General features: G+C 30.1%; 2 protein-coding genes across 8 annotated transcripts in view; both read left to right on the forward strand.

The window, feature by feature from the left end:
- The window catches only part of LOC129907406 (uncharacterized), an 86001-nt gene extending 79559 nt beyond the window's left edge, over positions 1–6442 (forward strand). For 5 of the 7 annotated variants that reach the window (XM_055983588.1, XM_055983592.1, XM_055983590.1 and 2 more), the window contains 3 exons: positions 264–1024; positions 1088–1838; positions 4692–6442. In XM_055983588.1, coding sequence (XP_055839563.1) covers positions 264–1024; positions 1088–1838; positions 4692–6296 — 3117 coding nt within the window. In that variant the 3' untranslated portion in view covers positions 6297–6442. The remainder of the gene's footprint in view (positions 1–263; positions 1025–1087; positions 1839–4691) is intronic. The other 2 variants (XM_055983593.1, XM_055983594.1) reach the window with 2 other exon arrangements.
- Positions 6443–11478: 5036 nt separating this feature from the next.
- Positions 11479–16966, forward strand: LOC129907206 (uncharacterized). Its single transcript, XM_055983303.1, has 4 exons — positions 11479–12519; positions 12572–13158; positions 13228–13654; positions 16029–16966. Exons 1-4 carry the CDS (start codon positions 11605–11607, stop codon positions 16911–16913), a joined length of 2814 nt encoding a protein of 937 aa, XP_055839278.1. The 5' UTR covers positions 11479–11604; the 3' UTR covers positions 16914–16966.
- Positions 16967–19465: the final 2499 nt, after the last annotated feature.

The following is a 19465-nucleotide window of genomic DNA, read 5'->3' on the forward strand; positions in this document are numbered from 1 at the left end:
GTCACAATTAGCCCCCTGTATCCCTTGAGTACTTGAGTTTAGGAAGCCGCTAATTACAACTTATTGTGATCGCAAAATTTTGCTCTGATTCCGTCAGATAGTCAGATCTTTTGACACAGCCGACTGATCGGTAGAGGTTATTTTTTTTTTTTTTATTTTAAGCTCTCATACATTATACCAATTTATAACAGTCACAAAAATCTGCTTTTAATCGCATTTTAACAACCATTCCCAATGAAATCTGAGACTTTCAATATTTCTAGGTAACCAAAAAGATGACACCCGAAGAAGAAGCTGCCAATTCATCCCTGAAAAAAGTCTACAAATGTCCACATTGTTCATTTTGGGCATCGACAGCATCACGCTTCCACGTTCACATTGTTGGACACTTAAATAAAAAACCCTTTGAATGTTCTCTGTGTGCCTATCGTTCCAATTGGCGTTGGGACATTACCAAACACATTCGACTAAAGACTATTCGTGATCCAAGTCATAAAAATGCTCGGGTGCTAATGAATGATGAAACGGGCCGACGCAATTATACAAAGTACAATAAATATATAACTTTGATGAAAGTTACCGATGAAGATGGTGATCCGAAATTGATGAAGTCGGGTGAAATGACACCGAATCAAGTTGCTTCGTTGGCTTTTCTAAATGATTTCAATAAAGCTGCCTCTGAATCAGGGGTAATGGTAAATGGGGTAAAGAGTAATCATTCACAAGATGGTAATTCACCAACGAGAGATCATCAACAACAACAACAACATAAAAATGACAGTTCACCGGATTCGGTTGTCGATACAAATGGTTTTATGCGTTTGCCTTATTTAGCGTCAGCAATGATGAATGCAGCCATTGCGCAGCAAAAGGAACAACAGGAACAAGATGTTATTCCAACAGCTTCGATGGTTAAACGTAGTCCACCACCGTTAATTAAGCCCAGTGACGATCTAATAACAGATGTCAAAACGGAAGGATTTGTCAAGAAAACTTTCTACAAATGTCGGAAATGTCAGTTTAGGTAAGTCAAAAGTCTCCATTGAACTTTTCTGTCAAAATTTAACATTTTTTTGATTGTTTGTAGACATGACAACCGAGATGCAGTGTTAGCTCATGTTAAAGTCCATTATCAGGAACCCCTGATGTGCTTCCCCTCTCCATCCAAATCCAATCACAGTACACCCCTTCAAGTAGCTGTTAACCCAACGAACCTTTACATGAATAAGGTTCTGGCAGCCGCTATGTGCCTTTCACAGAAACAACTGCTTCAAGAGCAACAACAGAAGTCTCCAAACAGCAGCAGCAGTCATAGCAATAATCAACATTCCATTCTATCACCAGGTGGTGCTGCTAGTCTCCATCATACAATCTCTCCAAAGGCTTTGGCTGCTATACAAGCCGCAGGTACCACCATCGAGCATGGTGACATGATCGATGAGGCAAGTTCTTCTAATCCTGTTATTGGTGGTGGTGATGGTATAACAACAACACCAATGCATCCAGCGGCGGTTATGGTGGCTAACAATCCAACGGTTGTATGTAGTTCAACTACATCGACTGTTGGCGGTAGTATTACGCCATCAAATAATAATATTCCTCTTCTTAATGCAACTACTACTACTACTATAAGTACTCCAACTACTTTAACTACTTCAACGGGTGGTACTACTTCATCATTCATTGGTAGTGATAATGCTCGTAATAATTCGAATACGGTGGTAATGGGTGTAACACCAAGTTCTAACTTTAGTAACGATAGCAACGAAAGGCGAGAACCATCACCCTTTCGTTGTGGTCATTGCCATCAAGTATCAAATTGGAAGCATGTCATTCAGGTATATTGTATAAGAAATGCACACAAAATGGACATTATTATTATTTTACACACATTTAAAAACTAACATTGAGGCAACCCTGGTCAGATATTCGATTGGAGAGTTTATGATTCGACGGATATCTGGAAAGGGTTGTGGTACATATTTTACTAGTCAGTGTTTCTGAAAGACTTTGAATTAAACTTTAAAGATTCTTTTTTTATATCCAGGTCGAAGGACCATTTTCTGTTAATTAAAAATGCCTTCAATTTCAAGAGTTTTGTGTTTATTTGTTTAATTTTATGGCTGTTTTTCTAAAGTGAGACATTAGACTTATCAGTCATCAGATCATACAAAAGAATTGGAACTTATGTCCCACTTAAAAGAGTACTTTAAAAAAATATATAGCATTTTTTAACTCACTTTTTAAGTGTTACTTTGATTTTAAAATAGAATCGAAAATACTATATTTTTCTAAAGCATTAGTTTTTTAGATCCATTGACTAGAAAAAATATAAACATTTTTTTTTTTTAATAAATTCAAATCCAAATTTTAATTTGTATCCTTTTTTATAACCTTTCGAATATCGATTTAAATTTTTTTACTTTTGCTAATTTTTTATCGTGAATTTTTTTATTCGTCTTAGCTTCTTCCCAAAAAAAAAAAACACCCTTTTCTGTGTTTGTCGATGTAGGTATAGTTTCAAGCTACTAGATAATTGTTATCAACATTGTCCTAGTGAAACTTTTAAAAAGTTTTTGTATGTATTCATAAAAATAAATATTATTTATTTTTTTTTTTTAATTTTAAATTAGAAATTATGTCCGTGTGAGTAAAGATTATACATTTATCTTATGCATAGATTTGTACTTTTTTTCTTGCATTATTTTACATAAAATTTCGCGGTGGGTGGTGTTAATTTATTATTTTTATAAACTTTATGTCTGGTTGATGGGTTATTTTTATTGGCATTATTAAGTTTTTGTATTTATGTTAAATTTATAGTATTTATTCGGTTCATGGTTAAAAAAATACATTCCAATTCATTATGGGCTATAGAATGGTTTAAAATTCATTTAAAATGGTGCAAATGATGGGTTTAATGTTCATACTTTTACATTACATTCAAATTCTTCATCTTCTTTGTTTAAATTAAGTTAACGTATTTCTGTTGTTGGTCACTCACAAGTACTCGGCAACCCTAAACTTTGGCTGAAAAGGAAGTGTTTTTATTGATTTTTTGCATTTGCGTAGGGTTGCCGAGTGCTTGTCTGTATTTTATTGAGAAGATTTTCTCAGCTAAAGTCTGATGTATATATTTTAGCCTTTAATTCTATCAAATATCATACATTTTGGCTGCTGAAAAAGAAGACTTTTCAGTGATTTGTTTGCATTTGAGTAGGGTTGCCGAGTACAGTATTTTAGAGGTGGCACCCTAAATTATTAAGCTAGAACAGACTATCAGCTAAATTCTGATGTATGTTTTAGCCTTTAACTGTATTAAATATCATAAAATGAGTTGTTTTAGTGATTTTTTGCATTTGCGTAGGGTTGCCGTGTACTTGTCCGTATTTTAGAGTTGGCACACGACACTTTTTAAAGAAAGAGGAGAGTGTCAGCTCAAGTTTAGAGTACAGTTAAGCCTTTTAGTGTACAAAAAGTTGTAGTGTTTTGTTCAAAGAAAATTTTTTGCCGAGTTGTTTTTATTTAAACAGGGTTGTCACATTTGTAAGTTTACATTTCTTAAATTATTTTATTTATTTTATCCACTATATAGGCTTTAGTTTAGTATTTTAAACATTTTCTTGACTGATTGAACAACAAAGATAAAACAGCATTAGTTATACGACGATTTTTCCTTCAAAATAGGGTTGCCACATAAAAGTTCCCATTTTAGAAGTGACAATCTCATTTTTTCATTTTCAGTTTCACTTTATCTTCCATTTGTTACCAATTTTAACATCTAACCTTATGAGCTAATTAACTTGACGGTTACCGCTTGGACTCTTAGGTATTACTGGAACTGTATACATCCAAAAATTTCCGTGAGACCCCTTTTCCTTTTTTGTCCTAAAATGTATTCTTGCCCATCGGTAGTATTATGTCTTTTAGTAGTTGAATCTTGAAAATAAAAACAAATCGCATTTTAGTTTTACATTGGGCGCCATTTTGTCAAATTTATTATAATCTGTTTAATTTTGTATTTTTTCAAGACTACACTTTTCAATTCGAGTATAACTATGCTCTTATCTCGTAGTGTAAATTTTGAAAAAAAAAACATAAAGAGAAAGGTTGACGTTGGGCGCCATTTAGTGATAACAAAAAAATGTTTAATTTGTATTTCTTAATTTAAAAAAAACATTTTTTTTCTTATCTCGTAGTGCAAATTTTGAAAAAAAAAACGTAAAGAGAAAGGTTGACGTTGGGCGCCATTTAGTGCTTACAAAAATGTTTAATTTGTATTTTTTTTTTGTTGGCTAGTTGTTTCGCAGTAAAATGGAGGTCATACTTAAACTTACATTTCCATAAAATATATTATATATTTCTAAGGCATAAGGTATTACGATTATTATAAAGAAAAACATGAAACTCATGGTGATGGAAAATGTTACGTTGTGTATTTCTTTGTAGCTGGTCATAACATAAGCAATGCTCATCAAAACATCCCAGTTATTTATTTTTAAGGTCATTACTTTCATTTATGTTTATATTACTTTATGTTTTTATTTCATTTGGAAAGGTTATTCTTTTAAGTTTTTAATAAAACATTTCCTCCCCACCCTTTTGCTAACACAATTTTATAAAAATAATATAATTTCAATATAAACCATATCAATTAACTAATTTAACAAAACTTTATTTAACTTTTACAGCGTCACTGTCGCTTAAAACACTCTGGCGACATTCGCATCGAATCCCTTGATCGCAATTGCGATGCCCCAGTTTATCGTCCACTTGGTCTTGGTGGCAATGGACAATCATGTCATGTCCTTGGTCCATCAGCAGACAATTATATTCTTGGAGCAATGAAAGCAAATCATCTACAAAATCAGCAAGCACATAATAACAATAATAATAATAATGTACTTAGCAAAGATGATCAATATCCCCAATCTGATTCACCAGCTTATTCAGATCAACAACAACAACAACAACAAAAATACAGACCTGATATTCCATTAAATCGCATTGAAATCACACGAATACCTTTAGAAGGTAATCCATCAGCAGCTTATATCAATCAATCTTCTTCAGCATCATCAAATAAATGCAAACAACAAAAGTGTCCTTCATGTCCATACATTTCGGAAAGTAAATCCCAAATGAACTATCACATATCCCTGCATAAACCAACACAATACGAATGTAATTTATGTTCGTACATTTGCACAAAGAAACAACATTTAAGTAATCATGTCAAGGCGATGCATGAAAGTGGTGGTCTTTTCATTCAGGATGCTCCAGCTGCTATTGATCTTCGATCGAAGCATTCAAATTGCAGTGATGATGAAGAAATTATGGTCTCGTCGAAGCTTATTTCGTACTGTCCGAAATGTCCGAAGAGATTCGTGAATAGCACGAATGATTTGATGCAACATTTAAGAGCACACGGTGCTACTTTTGACTTTAAATGTGAAGCTTGTGATTATTCGACAAAACAGGAGAATATCCTTCTTTCCCATTCGTTTGTCCACACAAGTACGTATCAGGAGAAGACAGAACAAATTGCCGCAAGTGCTAAGGAGGATCCCGAATATCCAGCTAGAAAAATGCAACAGCTGAATTTGCCCAAAACTGGTGCAACCGTTTGGGTAGTTGCTGATGTCAAAGAAGAGACTTCATCGTCCTTTGGCGATGGCGATGGTGGTTCGTTGCTGAAAAAGCAACTAGAAACTGGCTCAATTAAAGAATCAGTCTCGCATGCTACTTCAACATCTCCCAGTTCGAGTTTGGTAAGTGAAACTGGTGAACCGGAGAAATGTTCCCATTGTCCGTTCCAGACCACCTGCAATGATACATTCAAACGCCATTTGCAATATCACATTTGTGTGTCTAATCAACCTGAAAAGTACACCTGCGAACATTGTGACTTTAGCATTTGCACAGAGGCCGCTTTGGACGAGCACACGCGTATTCATTTCGAGGCGATTGGAAGTCGAAAATCGGTGAACTTTTTCACGTCTTTGGACAATCTTGAATTGATTGTTACAAACGATGATGATTCTAGGAAGGGTACACCACCGAAGCCAATAAATTTCAACTGTGATTTCAAGAACCCACAAAATTCTGACACTAAACCGGATAAGGATAATGTTGCATCGAACCTGCGTCGTAGCAGTCGTTCGAGTGTGCATAATGGAGAAGATAAAATAACATCGCAACAACAACAAACACCACCATTACCACCACCGTTACCGCCAAGCCATAAAACTATATTAGTGAATCCCAAAACTGGTCAGGTCATCAGGAGGAATTAATTTTTTTTTTTTCATAATTTTTATTTTGTTTAAGTTTTTTTTTAATTTTTAAATTTAACAAAAATTGTTTTTTGTTTTTAAGTTAAATTTTAAAAATAATTAATGAATACAGATGAGGTGTTGAGGTAAACTCAAAGCCTGGTGATCATTTTGCAAAAAAAAAAATGTTATGTTTGTTATTTTTTTTTTTCTAAACATTTTTATGTTTTTGTTTGTTAAAATATTAAATTTTTATTTTGTAGATAAAACAAAAAATAAAAATAAAATGGAAACAAACAAAAAAGTCTAGTAAATAGTCTGTTTAATATTATATATAGATTAAAATATTTTTAAATAAACAAAACAAAATATATATATATACATACCTTACACTTTGTGGAATAGCGGGGCCATATTTATATAAAAAAAAAATAAAAACAAGAAAACTAGATAATTAAATATTAAATGTAATATTTAAAAAAATATTTTCGTTTAAATTTTTTTTTTTTTTTTTTTTGAAATTAAATATAGGTAACAAAGAAAAATGTGACTAACATTTAAATTATTATAATTATTTTGTTTTAATTATATTTGTTTGTGTATTTTAATTTTTAAGTGTTATATTATATGTAATCACATAATGATTTATTATTTGTTATTTACTAAATGTTTTTTTTTTTGCATAGAAAAGAATTTGTTTTTTTTTTATGGATTTTTATGTCACCTTGTTACTAATCAGGAAAAAAAGGCACCAAATTTAAGTTTTTCTTTTATAATTTTTAAGTTTAAAATTAAGTTATTACAATATTTAAGAATTATATTATGACACCGATAGCATTTGCTAGTAAATTAGGTACAACATATAAATATTTGGAAAAAAGGTAAAGCAAAGACGTAATTTATCCGGCTCGAAGGACCAGTTTTAGTTTGAGGGCTTTCAATTTCTCAAGTTTGTTTGATATTTCTTTCTTAACAGAACAGTTTTATTTTTTCAGATAAAATGGAAAATTTTTAAGCTTAACGTTGCGCGCCATTCAGCAAAGAATATTATATTTCCCCATTAAATATAGTTTTTTAAATCATCATCAAGACCTTATCTGGCAGTGTCATGGTCATTTCTAAAAATAGATAAACTCAGATTTAAGATTCACGTGGGGCGCAATTAAGTAGAATTATTTTGTGGTGAAAACTCGGCCACAAAGAATATTTTCATTTATTTATTAAGTCAAGAAAAAAGTCATATTTTAGTTTCACGTTGGGCGCCATTTCAATTCAAGCTGAAATTCAGCCATTCAGCGAAAGAAACAAAATAAATGTACAGAAAGTTTAAAAAGTCTAATTAAGGTTTCACATTGGGCGCCATTTAGTCACTTCGATGCAAATTATTTTTTGCTAGGTGCATATTACAAAAATGATGAAAGCATATTGCAACTACTTGTGACTTTCTAACTTCAGTTGAAATTCAAATTTGAACTTAAGTATGATTTTTGAAACACAAATATAGATTTCACATTGAGCGCCATTTGAAAATTAAATTAAATTTTATAAAACTAGTTTTTAATCGTAAAAAAAACTGTTCTATAACAAGATTAATAGGTGGTAGCTGGAAGGCTGGAGTTTAAATACGTTTTTGCAAAAGGTATAATAACAACACAAAAAATATGTAACAACAGAAGAACTTCTTTTAATTAATTTATTTATTTAAAAAAGTCTTGTTTTAAATAAAATTATATAGGTGTTAATTATATATATTATTTTTCTCTTAAGGTATTTGGTGCAGCATTTTTTTTTGTTAAGTTTAAGATTTTGTTCTTATAAAATTACAAAAAAATAAAATTACTTATCCTTATCCTTAGAAAATAAAATTCATTTAGATAATTATTATTATTATATAAAACAAAGTTCAGAATTTAAATTAAAATTTATATATATTAATAAAATATAACAAAGTACTAAAAATTACTAAATTAAAATTTTACAACAAACAAAAAAAATAACAATAAACGGTTCTAAATTTAAATAAAAATACATACATTAAAAAAAATTAACAACAAAAATTAAAAATCAACAAAAAAAGAATTATTTTTTAATTAGTTAGAAAATTGTCAAACAAAAACAAAAACATCAACAAACAAAAAATAAAATTAAAAAGAACAGAAAAATCAAACTGAAAATATAATTTATATACAATAAATAAGAAAAAACAAAAATAAATATATATATTATACAAAAAATATATATACACCATACATACATAAATTCTACAGACATTCGAATATATACATTTAAACTATTTTTAAAAACAAATTCTTAAATTAAAAACAAACAAACAACAAAACAAAAAACTTTATTACATAATTAAAAAAAAAAAAACATAATATTAAATATACTACTAAAAATTAATATGAAAACAAAAAAATAGTTTATAAGTGAATGATACAAGAATGTAAGGGAAAATCTCATTTCATTTTGATAAGAAAATATATAAAAAAGGAAACAAAACAATAGATATATATTATATATTAACATTTAAAATAAATTAGATATTTTTACCAAAGCATTAAATGCCAAATATTTGTTAAACATGAAAAGTTAAATAATGAAACAAAAAAAAAAAATAAAATAAATGTGTATAAACTTACACACATAAATATGTACATATACACACAAAAAAGTGTATGTAAATTTTAACAGAATGTATGTTAAAAAAAAGTGAATAATGAAAATAAAACACTTAAGAAAAAATAAAAAATCTAAAATTAATATAAAAAAAAAAAAAAAAACAAAAATCATACAAATTTATGTAAATTAATTTAATGTTGCAATAAAGTGAATTAATAGGAAAAATGTTATTGTTTTATTACTTTCTTTTTTCTCCAAACGACCGGAAGTACCTACCATGAACGTACAGGTACACTATACAGGGTGATTCGCATACGATTAAGTGGAATCAAGAGATTTTATTAAAAAAGATAAAAACGAATGGGAGGGACGAGCGACAGTTTCCTAAAAAAAAAATAAGTTGAAATAGCAAATATTCAGTATTTAGAAAACAAGACATTTTTCCATCTATATCGAAAATTGGAGACGTGAGTTCTTCAAGGATGTTTTTTTTTTTTGTGATGGAGGTCAATTTTCCAGATGATTTCATCTATCTATGTATATAATGTATAATTAATTTTGCCTGGAGATTCTCTTTTACCGCCATCATTAAATTAATGTATGCATTTTTCTACAAAATTGTGTAGAATAAATGAAATTTTTTACTCGGAATTGACAATAGGAGGAAAGTGAAATAAAACCCTAACAATAGAGCTGATTATGCTAATTAAATTCTTTTACTTGCGATGGACCGAAGTGTCCACTTTATCATCATGTTTACTTTCAAATATATTTTTTTTTGTAATTTATTTTTTTATTCAAATACCTAATTAAATCGGAATTTGCTTTAAAAAACCATAATTTTGATTTGGAAATATCATAATTTTCTATTCTCGATGTCTTATAAAATATAGCTTTTTCAGATTGCATAAATAATTTTGAAAAAAATTGACGGTGATTCAAAGTCAATAGTACCCAAAAACGTCGTTTTTGAACCGTTACTATTCAAGTCTTTGAAAAATGTGACTTGCTAGTCAAGTTTTGAGTTAAAAAAATTTAAATCTAGGATATAGGGCCGTTTTCTTACAAAAAAAAAATATATTTTTTGTAGGTATACAAATTTTGTAACGTTAAAAAAAATAGGTATGTTATAAGTCATTTTTAAGAAAATATTGGAAAACGAAATTTCGAAAAAATTTATAAACTTAAATTTCAAAAAATTGATTTTTTAAAGAAAAAAACAAGTTAAATATTTTTTGAAAATCCAAAAATGTGTTTGATATGAAAATTTTGAAATTTTAATTTTACCGTAACTTTATTACTTGCGTGTAGTCTTTTTTTTTTTTAAATCGTTCACCAACGAGAAATTCAGAATACGGTTTTGTGGTAGATAACGTTCAGAAAATAGTTTGTTTTTTTGTTTTTTTTAACTGGGTCTTATTTGCAACATTATACACACAAAAATTGTAGGTAATCAAAATTGGTATAGCCGTTTCTGAAAAAAAAAAATAACTTCTCTCTTTTTGTAATTTAGCTCTTTTTATAAGGTATATTGCCTGAATAATTTCATATTTGTATTTATAAAACAAGTTGCAGTTCAGTGAAAATAGCCCTTTTTGAGTAAGACAACAACCAGCAACAAAAAATATAGTTATGTAGGTATACCTAACCAGTTTTCAACTCAGAACAGAAAGAAATTATAAATAAAAACTTTCATTTTTTTAACCCATAAATGTAAATGTGGTCCAAAATGTAGCCTAATTCTAGAAATAGAATTTCTTAAAAACATTTTTGTCAAAAATTTTTCGTAATGCGGTTAAGTTTTGAAGTTCAAAATTTATTTGTATTCTTTTTTTTTCTCCTTTGAAAAACAAATTATTGGTTTTTAAAGTATTTTTTTCTCAATTTGCATACCTACATAGTTGCTAAGTGCTTTAAGAACTCATTTCATCTTTATTTCTATGGCAAATTAAGCTGGTGCTTTCATAACGGTAACATATTTTTTTCTTGTCTATTTTATTTTCGCTATTAATTGCTTCCCTTAAAAAAAAAAAAGAATTTTTCACATCAAAATCATATATGTACAACATCGTAACATCAAATCAGCATCCCCCTACCTCTTTTGTGTCTCTTTTAATCTATCATTAATTTTGAAAATGAAACGTAGGTAATTAGGTTTTACCAAGTTTCTTGAGAGCAACAAATTATTTTATTCTTCTTTAATTCGGGGCTGTTACTGCCATTAATAAATAATATGTATTAACATTTTTATAACGGTTTTTATTTCCGACTAATACTCTTATCAATTTACGTTTAGTGTACTTTCGCAAAGCGTCTTAATTTTTAATTTTAGATTTTGTCTTACCTCTTACTCTTACCCAAAGCATAAGAACAACCACTTTTCATTGAAAAATTTTAAAATTGCTATTTAGGTTCAGTTATACACGTAATACTAGGTACACCCAAATTAATAATAATCCTTTTGTTTACTATATGAACATTTAAAACAAATTGCAATGTCCAAAACCTTTAAAATAAAAAATAAAAAAAAAAACACTTTAAATTAAACCAAAAAATATCTACCTACCAAAATTCAAACGAAGTTAAATAATCAACTTAGCATTGGTTTTTCAAATTCCATTGAAAAACCATCCACACTTCAGTCAATTTTGAAAATAAAAATAATTTCAATTTCAACAGAAATACATTTGATCCCTCTTTCAAAACCATGAATTACCCATCATCCCGTGATAATAACAATCAAGAATATAAAGACTTGCCTCAATGTAAAATCAAAAGAAACTACTCTTGCACTCATTGTTTATATTTTACTCAAAATCCTCGATTTTATCTAACCCATTTGCGAGATGTTCATGGCGAAAGAATAACCCTAAACAATTGTAATCTCTGTCTATATGCTTCTCGTCACTATCAAAAACTAGTTCGTCACATGAAAATGGTTCATGGCACAACAGCCGAAGCAATTCCTGGACAAACATCACGTAAGCGTCCTCTAATCGAAGAAGTCGTAACCGATTCCATTGTCATTCCGCCTCTGCCAACTCCACCCAAATGGATTATCGATATTGACAATCTGTCCTATGATCTTAAATCATCTCGCAAAACACTCAGAGACATAGCTGCCATATATTTTGCTGAGAATGATATTGAAGAGATTATGGCCAAAATGGAAGCTAGTGATGTTGTTGAAGTTGTTCCAGAAGTAAGTAAAGTTTCAGGTTCTATGGGAATGTCTGTTGAAACAGTATTTGGTGATCCAAAATCCATTGGAAGTGAAGATTTGGACATTATCTGTGAATGTGGTTACGTTTCCACGTGTTTCTTGGATTCAATCATTCATGGAAAGTCTTGCTTAATGCATCAAAATGTGAAAGACTATGAATGTACACCATTGGATCTTAGTTTAAGGTCCTTGAATGGTAATCCAACAAATGGTATACAAATGGAACCACAAGTAGCCAAACAGGTTAATTCAAAAAAGTCCTTTTTGGAGCAGTTTGAATATTTTTCCAACTGCGAAGACATTGATTTGACCATAGAAAGGGTAGAATCTTCAAAAGAAGTCATATGGAATCCAGAAATAGACATAAATGGAACAGACAAAACAGAAAATCAAGATGAGGTGAGTATAATAATTTCAAACTGATTTCCGTTTTAAATACAAATTCTTCCAGACTCCTATTATCGCCAAAGAAGAAGTTCCAACTCCTAACACGCATAAAAAAGTATTCAAATGTCCACTGTGTTCATTCTGGGCATCGACTGCATCTCGATTTCATGTCCACATTGTTGGCCATCAAAATAAGAAATCATTCAAATGTTCTTTGTGTGCATATTGTTCCAATTGGCGTTGGGATATTACAAAGCACATTCGTCTTAGGACCCTTCGCAGTCCGAGTCATAGGAATGCTCGAGTTTTGATTCATGGAGAGATTGATGGTGGCCGACATAACTATGAGAAATACGATCGATATATTACTTTGGTTAAGATTTCAGAACAAGATGACGATTTGAAATTTAAGAGGTGTGGTGAATTGGTAGAGAATAAAGAAGATTCAGAGGATTTGAGTAAAGATGATTTGGAGACTCAAAATTGTAGTCTTGAAAAAGTTCAAATACCAACGGTTATATCAAGTCTACCGGAAGTTGTGCAGAATGAAACAAATTCACAGTCGAAAATCAAAGAATGTAGTCCTCGGACCTATTTGATTTTCGAGGATGGTGAGAAACCTTTTTACAAGTGCAGTCAATGTTATTTTAGGTAGGAGAATCGACCTTTGCCATATTCAAAGGGAATTTTTTAATCTTATTTCAAATATTTTATTTCTAGTCACCCAAATCGTGATGCAGTTTTAGTGCATATTAAATTCCAGCATCATGATTTGCTTACGAGTCTTATGATCTCATCCAAATCAGGGAAAACCAATGCAGGCAAAGTTCAAGGTTCCAAGGAATTACCAAACGATGAAGTCAAGAGTTCCACTGGATCAAGTAATTCTTCAAAGAATATTACAGATTCAACATTTATTGATGTTGAAAATGATGATATACCAAAAAGTGAGAAGCATGTCTCTACTGACTTTACTTCATCCCCAAAAGATTCATTGGAATGTGTTGATATTAAAGTTGAAGATGGTCAGAAAACCGTTGATGGAGGAGTTTCAAGTTCAAATAATGATGAATTTGATGCAAGAACTCTTGCTGCTTTTCGCTGTTGGCATTGCCATCAAGTTTCGAATTGGAAACATGTTATTCAGGTAAGGAATTTCTGATTTTGAAATTTGTACAATGTCAAAAATAGTTGCTATTTCTTATACTATACATGAGCGTTCAGCTTGCTCATCCTAAAAAGTCTTTCGTCTTAAAATAATGGTACTTTTTTATAAAAAAGTTACAATAAGGCAATTCTCGTGTTCAAAAAATGCAAATGCACGACTGTCTAAAGTTTTAAGGTGCTTACACTTCTAAATTTGAAAATTTCAATTAAATTTAAAAAAATATCAAAACATAATTGGGTCTTAAAAGAATTCAAATGAATAAAAGGTCAAAAAAAAGTCAATATTTGATTTCTACAATAAAGATCCATTTTCAGAAATAAATTTTCAAAGTTGGCGAAGGCATTTTTTAAAATTACATATTTTCAAAAACTAATATACTTTATGATTTTTTAAATACAATTTAATTTTTTTTGAAAACGGATTAATAGGTATGTTTGGTATTATGTTCTAAGGTAATGATTAACAATTTCTTAGGATTTTTTTGTTTATTTGAAAAATGTTGGATGTATAATAATTTAAAAAAAAACTATTCTACCATTACTTCATTTAAGCTCTAATTGAATAATTAAAAATTCCTTGGGAACCCTGCCGTACAGGTCCGATTTTAATAATCTTTAGATATACATTAAAAAAAAACTGGAGAATGAACAATTTTTGAAAAATTCTTGTCCCCGAAACCAGAATTTTGAAAAAAAAAAATGTATCCTGGCCCTGGGTTTTTTCAAAATTTTTGATAAGAAAATATAAATTTATTTTTCCAAATTTTCTGGTCATATTTATTGTTAGTTAAATTTAAAAAAAATTAATTACAAAAATTTCATTGAATTTTCTAGATAAAGACAAATTTTTTAATTAAAATATTTGATATTCTCTAAAATTTTGACAAACTTTTTCTATTTGACCTTCAACAATAAAAAAACTATTGAATGAAGAAAAAATAACTTTATATTTAAGTGTTAAACTTAAAAATAAAATAAAATAATATAAAATAAAATTGTTTTTGAATTTATTTTTAAAGTTCAGATAATTCCCTCTTATGAATTCATTAATTCCCAAAAATAATTGAAAATAAATTAATTAGGAAAAATTCAAATTTTATTATTTATTTTTTTTTTTTTATTTTAAGGTATAACTACAGCGGCCACTTTTGCAAAAAGTGAAAATTTTCAAACTCATTTTGTGAGAGTACCCTTTTAGTACATATTTTTGCACTTTTGAAGGTTTTGTGTTCTTTGACGCCACAAAAGTGTAAAAAAAAAATTACTCCGGAGTAATTTTAGTACTACGGAGTACCCCAGATTTACTCCACATTTTTAGTCAGATTTACACCGATTTGCACACACACTTATGAATTTGAAGTTTGACATTTTAAAATTTTGTTTGAAAAGTGAAAAATGCGAAGAGTTTTTAACAAAAACAACCATTATGAATATATTTTTTACTGTATTGTATTCCGCCAGATATATTTCTTCCATTTTATTCGTTAATTCTTCACTTTTCCAAAATGAAATAGAAAACCGAATAAAAAAATTTCTCAGCCAGTGCTCTTCATCAATAAAAAAAAATCCTGTGCCAGATAAAAAAAAAATCCCATTTTTTTTCTGCGATGATGGGATATTTTTATTTTACAATTATCAAACTAAGGGTGTGTGTCAATTAGGCTGAAAAAACCGATCAGATAATGAAAAATATACCAAAAGTAAAACTGAGTCCGCTTCTACACGAAGACGCAAAGCGCGAGACTCACATAAGAGCAAGGGAGAAATAAAGTTCGAAAAAAAGGGAAGGAAGATTTTCTACCGTGAGTCTCTGGTACAAAATTGTGTGACTCTTTTTGACGTTTCTTTTTGATCTTGTTCTTTTTTTTTTTGCTGGTTTGCTTGAAATTAAAAAACATAGTCTGCTTCTACACGAAGACGTAGACGCACAAGATGCACATAAGAGCAAAGGAGAAATCGATCTTTCTCTCTCCCTTGTTCTTATGTGCATCTTCTGCGTTCACGTCTTCCTGTAGAAGTCGTCATACGAAAACAAGAACAAAATAAAACCAAAGAAAATAGCTGTCAAATTTGTATCTTCTAAAAATACTACGTGTAAAAGCGCGCGACGCACCGAAACGAAAATCAAAAGTAAATTCGAAGATAATTTCTGCGCCTTGCGCCTTCGTGTAGAAGCAGACTAATCAACGAACGCTTATTATGCTTCATATGTTATTAATATTAATTTTTTTTTTATTCAATTTATAAATTTTTTTCCCTAATTGAATCTCATATAATTTTAGCAATTGATTTTTAGTTTTTTGATTTTGTATACAAAATTTTAAATAAATTAAACATTTTTCATATTTTTTTAGCGACATTGTCGACTCAAACATTCTGGATCGATTCGCATTGAATCCATCCATCGCAGTCCTGATACAAAAAGTCCCATCTACCGAATGTTGAATCTTTCATCAAACTCATCTGCTTCAGAAGCAGTTTCCGAAAATGGCGCCCAACTTGAAACAAAAACTAATGACCAGAAATACAATGACATAAAAAATAAGTCCATCAATTCAGATAAAGAGAATGAAAAACTTCCCAAAAACTCGAAAAATAAAACTCCACTAAAAATTACTGAAAAAGTTGAACATAACCTACTAAAATTTGCATGCATCCATTGTCCTTTTATTGGCAAAAATGAATTTGGTTTAAATAGACATTGCGCCATAAAACATAAGGCATCAAGTAGTATTCCTAAGACACCTGAAAAATCTATTGAGAAAGAAGAAGTCATCAAATCAACTGCTATTTCCGAGGTGAAAAAGGAAATTTTAGATGAAAATGATATAACATATCCTCCTGAAAAATGTCTATTTTGTTCATTTGAAAGTGGTTGTCCATCTGCAATGAAATTTCATACACAAACTCATATCAAGATTTCCAAAGTTGAAGAAGTAAATATCAAAAAAGAAGTTGAATCAAATATCAACCAATCAGAAGAAAGTAGTTCTAAAAATACGAACCATCTCGAAATATTTCAAAAACTAGAAAATTCCTCATCAACTCACAATACTACTCCATTGAAGACGAATTCCGCGTTAAACTGTGATAAACAGCCCCAATTGAATTCTAAACTCAACAAAATTTCAAATGTAAAACCAAGCAACTATAAAATGCCTTCAACTCCACCAGCAGCATCCCCCAACAAAACTATTTTTGTGAATCCAAAAACTGGTAAAATTGTACGGAGAAATTAACATTCCTTTTTATATTTTATTTTATTAATAAAACATCAGTAAATTATACAAAACTTAGTTTTATTTAAAGTTTGTAGTAGAACTATTAGCGGTTTTAAGTGTATTTTTTTTTACATGCAAGAGGTTTTTCGAAAATCAGGCGTGACAAAAACTTTGTAGCTGTCCGGATAGTTTGTTGTGATTAAGGAAGGACACACATGCGTTGACTTGAGAAAGAGCCTTTGGACACTAGCTGCGTGCTTCTTTAAAATTGGTATAAGTGCTTATACTTACTACTTTTTTAACCCAATTCCTGTTTGAGTAGTCAGAAACTATGTAGAGCGCTTCGAGAGAAAACAATTTCATCTTTTTGAGTGTGTTTCTTTATTTTTTCCGGATAAGGAACAGAATAGACCGGCACGTCGGCTAGACAAAAGCCCTGTTCCATTGGAGGTGGTAGTTTACTACTAGTAGATGTTTTGGTTAATCTAGTACTATCATCTACTCATGCTCTTCTTCCCGAGTAGATACGATTTGTATTGAATTCGTTGAAAGTGCGTTCCATTGAAAATCGCTAGTAAACTACTAGTAGTACTTTGCCACCTCCCAAAGGAACAGGGCTAAAATCGAAAAATCCAATGAAATTGGAGTAATTTTCAATTTTTTTTTTTTTTTTCAAAGTCATCATATATATCATATCATATATATTACCTTTTCTTCTTGGGAATTTAACTAATCATATCTATGGCCAAAATATTTTTAAAAATAAATTCATATTTTATTACGAAAAAAATTACGAAAAAGTTTTTTCAAAAACTGTTCATTAAATTTTGTGGATTTAAATTTTATAGATAGGAATGAGCTTTTGGCTTTTTTAAAATGTGTTTTTTAATATTGTAGGTGTTGCTGTTGTGTTCTAAATATATTTTTTTTTGTGTTTGAAGTCAGTTTGTGTGAAAATTGCATTTATCGCTTAAACGATGGAAGATTGTCTTTTACTTCCATATATATTTTTTCCTTAAATTGCCTAGAGAATCTTTTGGTATAATTGATTTTATGAAATTTAAGCAAACAAAATGGTTTTGTTCAAAAAATATTTAGTTTTAATTTTAAAAAACACTACGGCAACATCAACCCTGTTCCAATGGAGGTGGTAGTTTACTCGTGAGTAGAAATCTAGTACAACAACTACACATTCCTATCTCCTCGAGTAGAAGATCATGTGTTAATTCTAGTACTAGTAAACTACCACCTCCAATGGAACGGGGCTATCGGCAATTTTCAACCTATAGACTTTAAAGTATTTTTAATTACTGACGTTTGAAAAAAAAACATCAAAATCAGAGCTGTTTGGCCGGGTTAACCCGGGAATTCCCTAATAATTTGCTCAGTTACTTCACTAAAAATATTAAGAAAAATTGTTCGAAAAAGAATACAGTTTTGCTATTTTTTGTTTCTTTATTTTTATTTTTTCTCAATCAGTGTTGTTAGCCCCGTGCCATTAAAGGTGTTAGTGGTAGTTTACTTCATAGAGGAAGGAATACCTAGAGAGCCGACTCGTACCCCCCTTGCCTAAAACACCCGCAAATTTAATTTCAGATAATCTCTCTTATTTTTCTCTTGTTTTCCTATCTGTGAATACGTGTGAAAGGTACAATTCGTTTAATACCTTCCTTTCACCAGTAGATGTCCTCACAAACTTTGAATTTAAACATGATTTTGGTTTGTACATGAACTTGAATAGCTCAAATAGCTCACTCCAGACACCCACCTTTCAATAAATATGTACAGAAATAAAAAAAAAGGTTCGTGTTTTGAATTTATTATATTATTTTTTTATGAATTAATTCCTCTACTGAGCACTTAAATTGTTTTTAATTGTTTTGAGCCCAACTCCACAGTTGAATGTGTTGGTGCCATTTAAAATGCACGGGAAAACTACCACATATAAGCACTGTGGAGTTTTTCCTCTCATTGCAGCTTGTAGGGTGGAAGAGAAAAACCAACCGAAGTCGCGTCTCTAGGTATTCCTTCCTCTATGGTTTACTTATTCATGAGTAGATCTAGTACTAAATTAACAAGTGATATTCTACTCGATGAAATAGGAATGTGTAGTTGTTGTTCTAGATTTCTACTCACGTTTAAACTACCATCTCCAATGGAACAGGACAGGACTGTTGTTTACAGTTTTTGACGTTAGGCCTGGTACGCTGCTCGCGCTAAATTAAGCCAAGATAAAATTTCCATACAAGTTATCGATAATTTGTATGGGACTCATTTTAGCCCAGCTAAATTTTTTCGATAATTTGTATGGGAGCTAAAATTTAGCGCGACCAGCGTAACAGGCTTAAAGAAGAAGCAGAAAATTTTGTCTTTAAAGTGTTTGGTAACTTTTGTTCAATTTTTCTTTCTCCGAGAGGACTTTTTCATCCTCACTTCTTTAAATTTGACAGATTTCTTATTTTTGTCCGAAAAAAAACCTATTCTGGGTTTATTAATCATTCTGTCTTTTAAGAAAAAATACATGTTATAGAACAAATTATTTATTTATTTTTCTCTCAACTTCAGACTTC

Source organism: Episyrphus balteatus, chromosome 1, assembly GCF_945859705.1.
Source record: "Episyrphus balteatus chromosome 1, idEpiBalt1.1, whole genome shotgun sequence".
In the NCBI taxonomy this organism is placed as follows: domain Eukaryota; kingdom Metazoa; phylum Arthropoda; class Insecta; order Diptera; family Syrphidae; genus Episyrphus; species Episyrphus balteatus.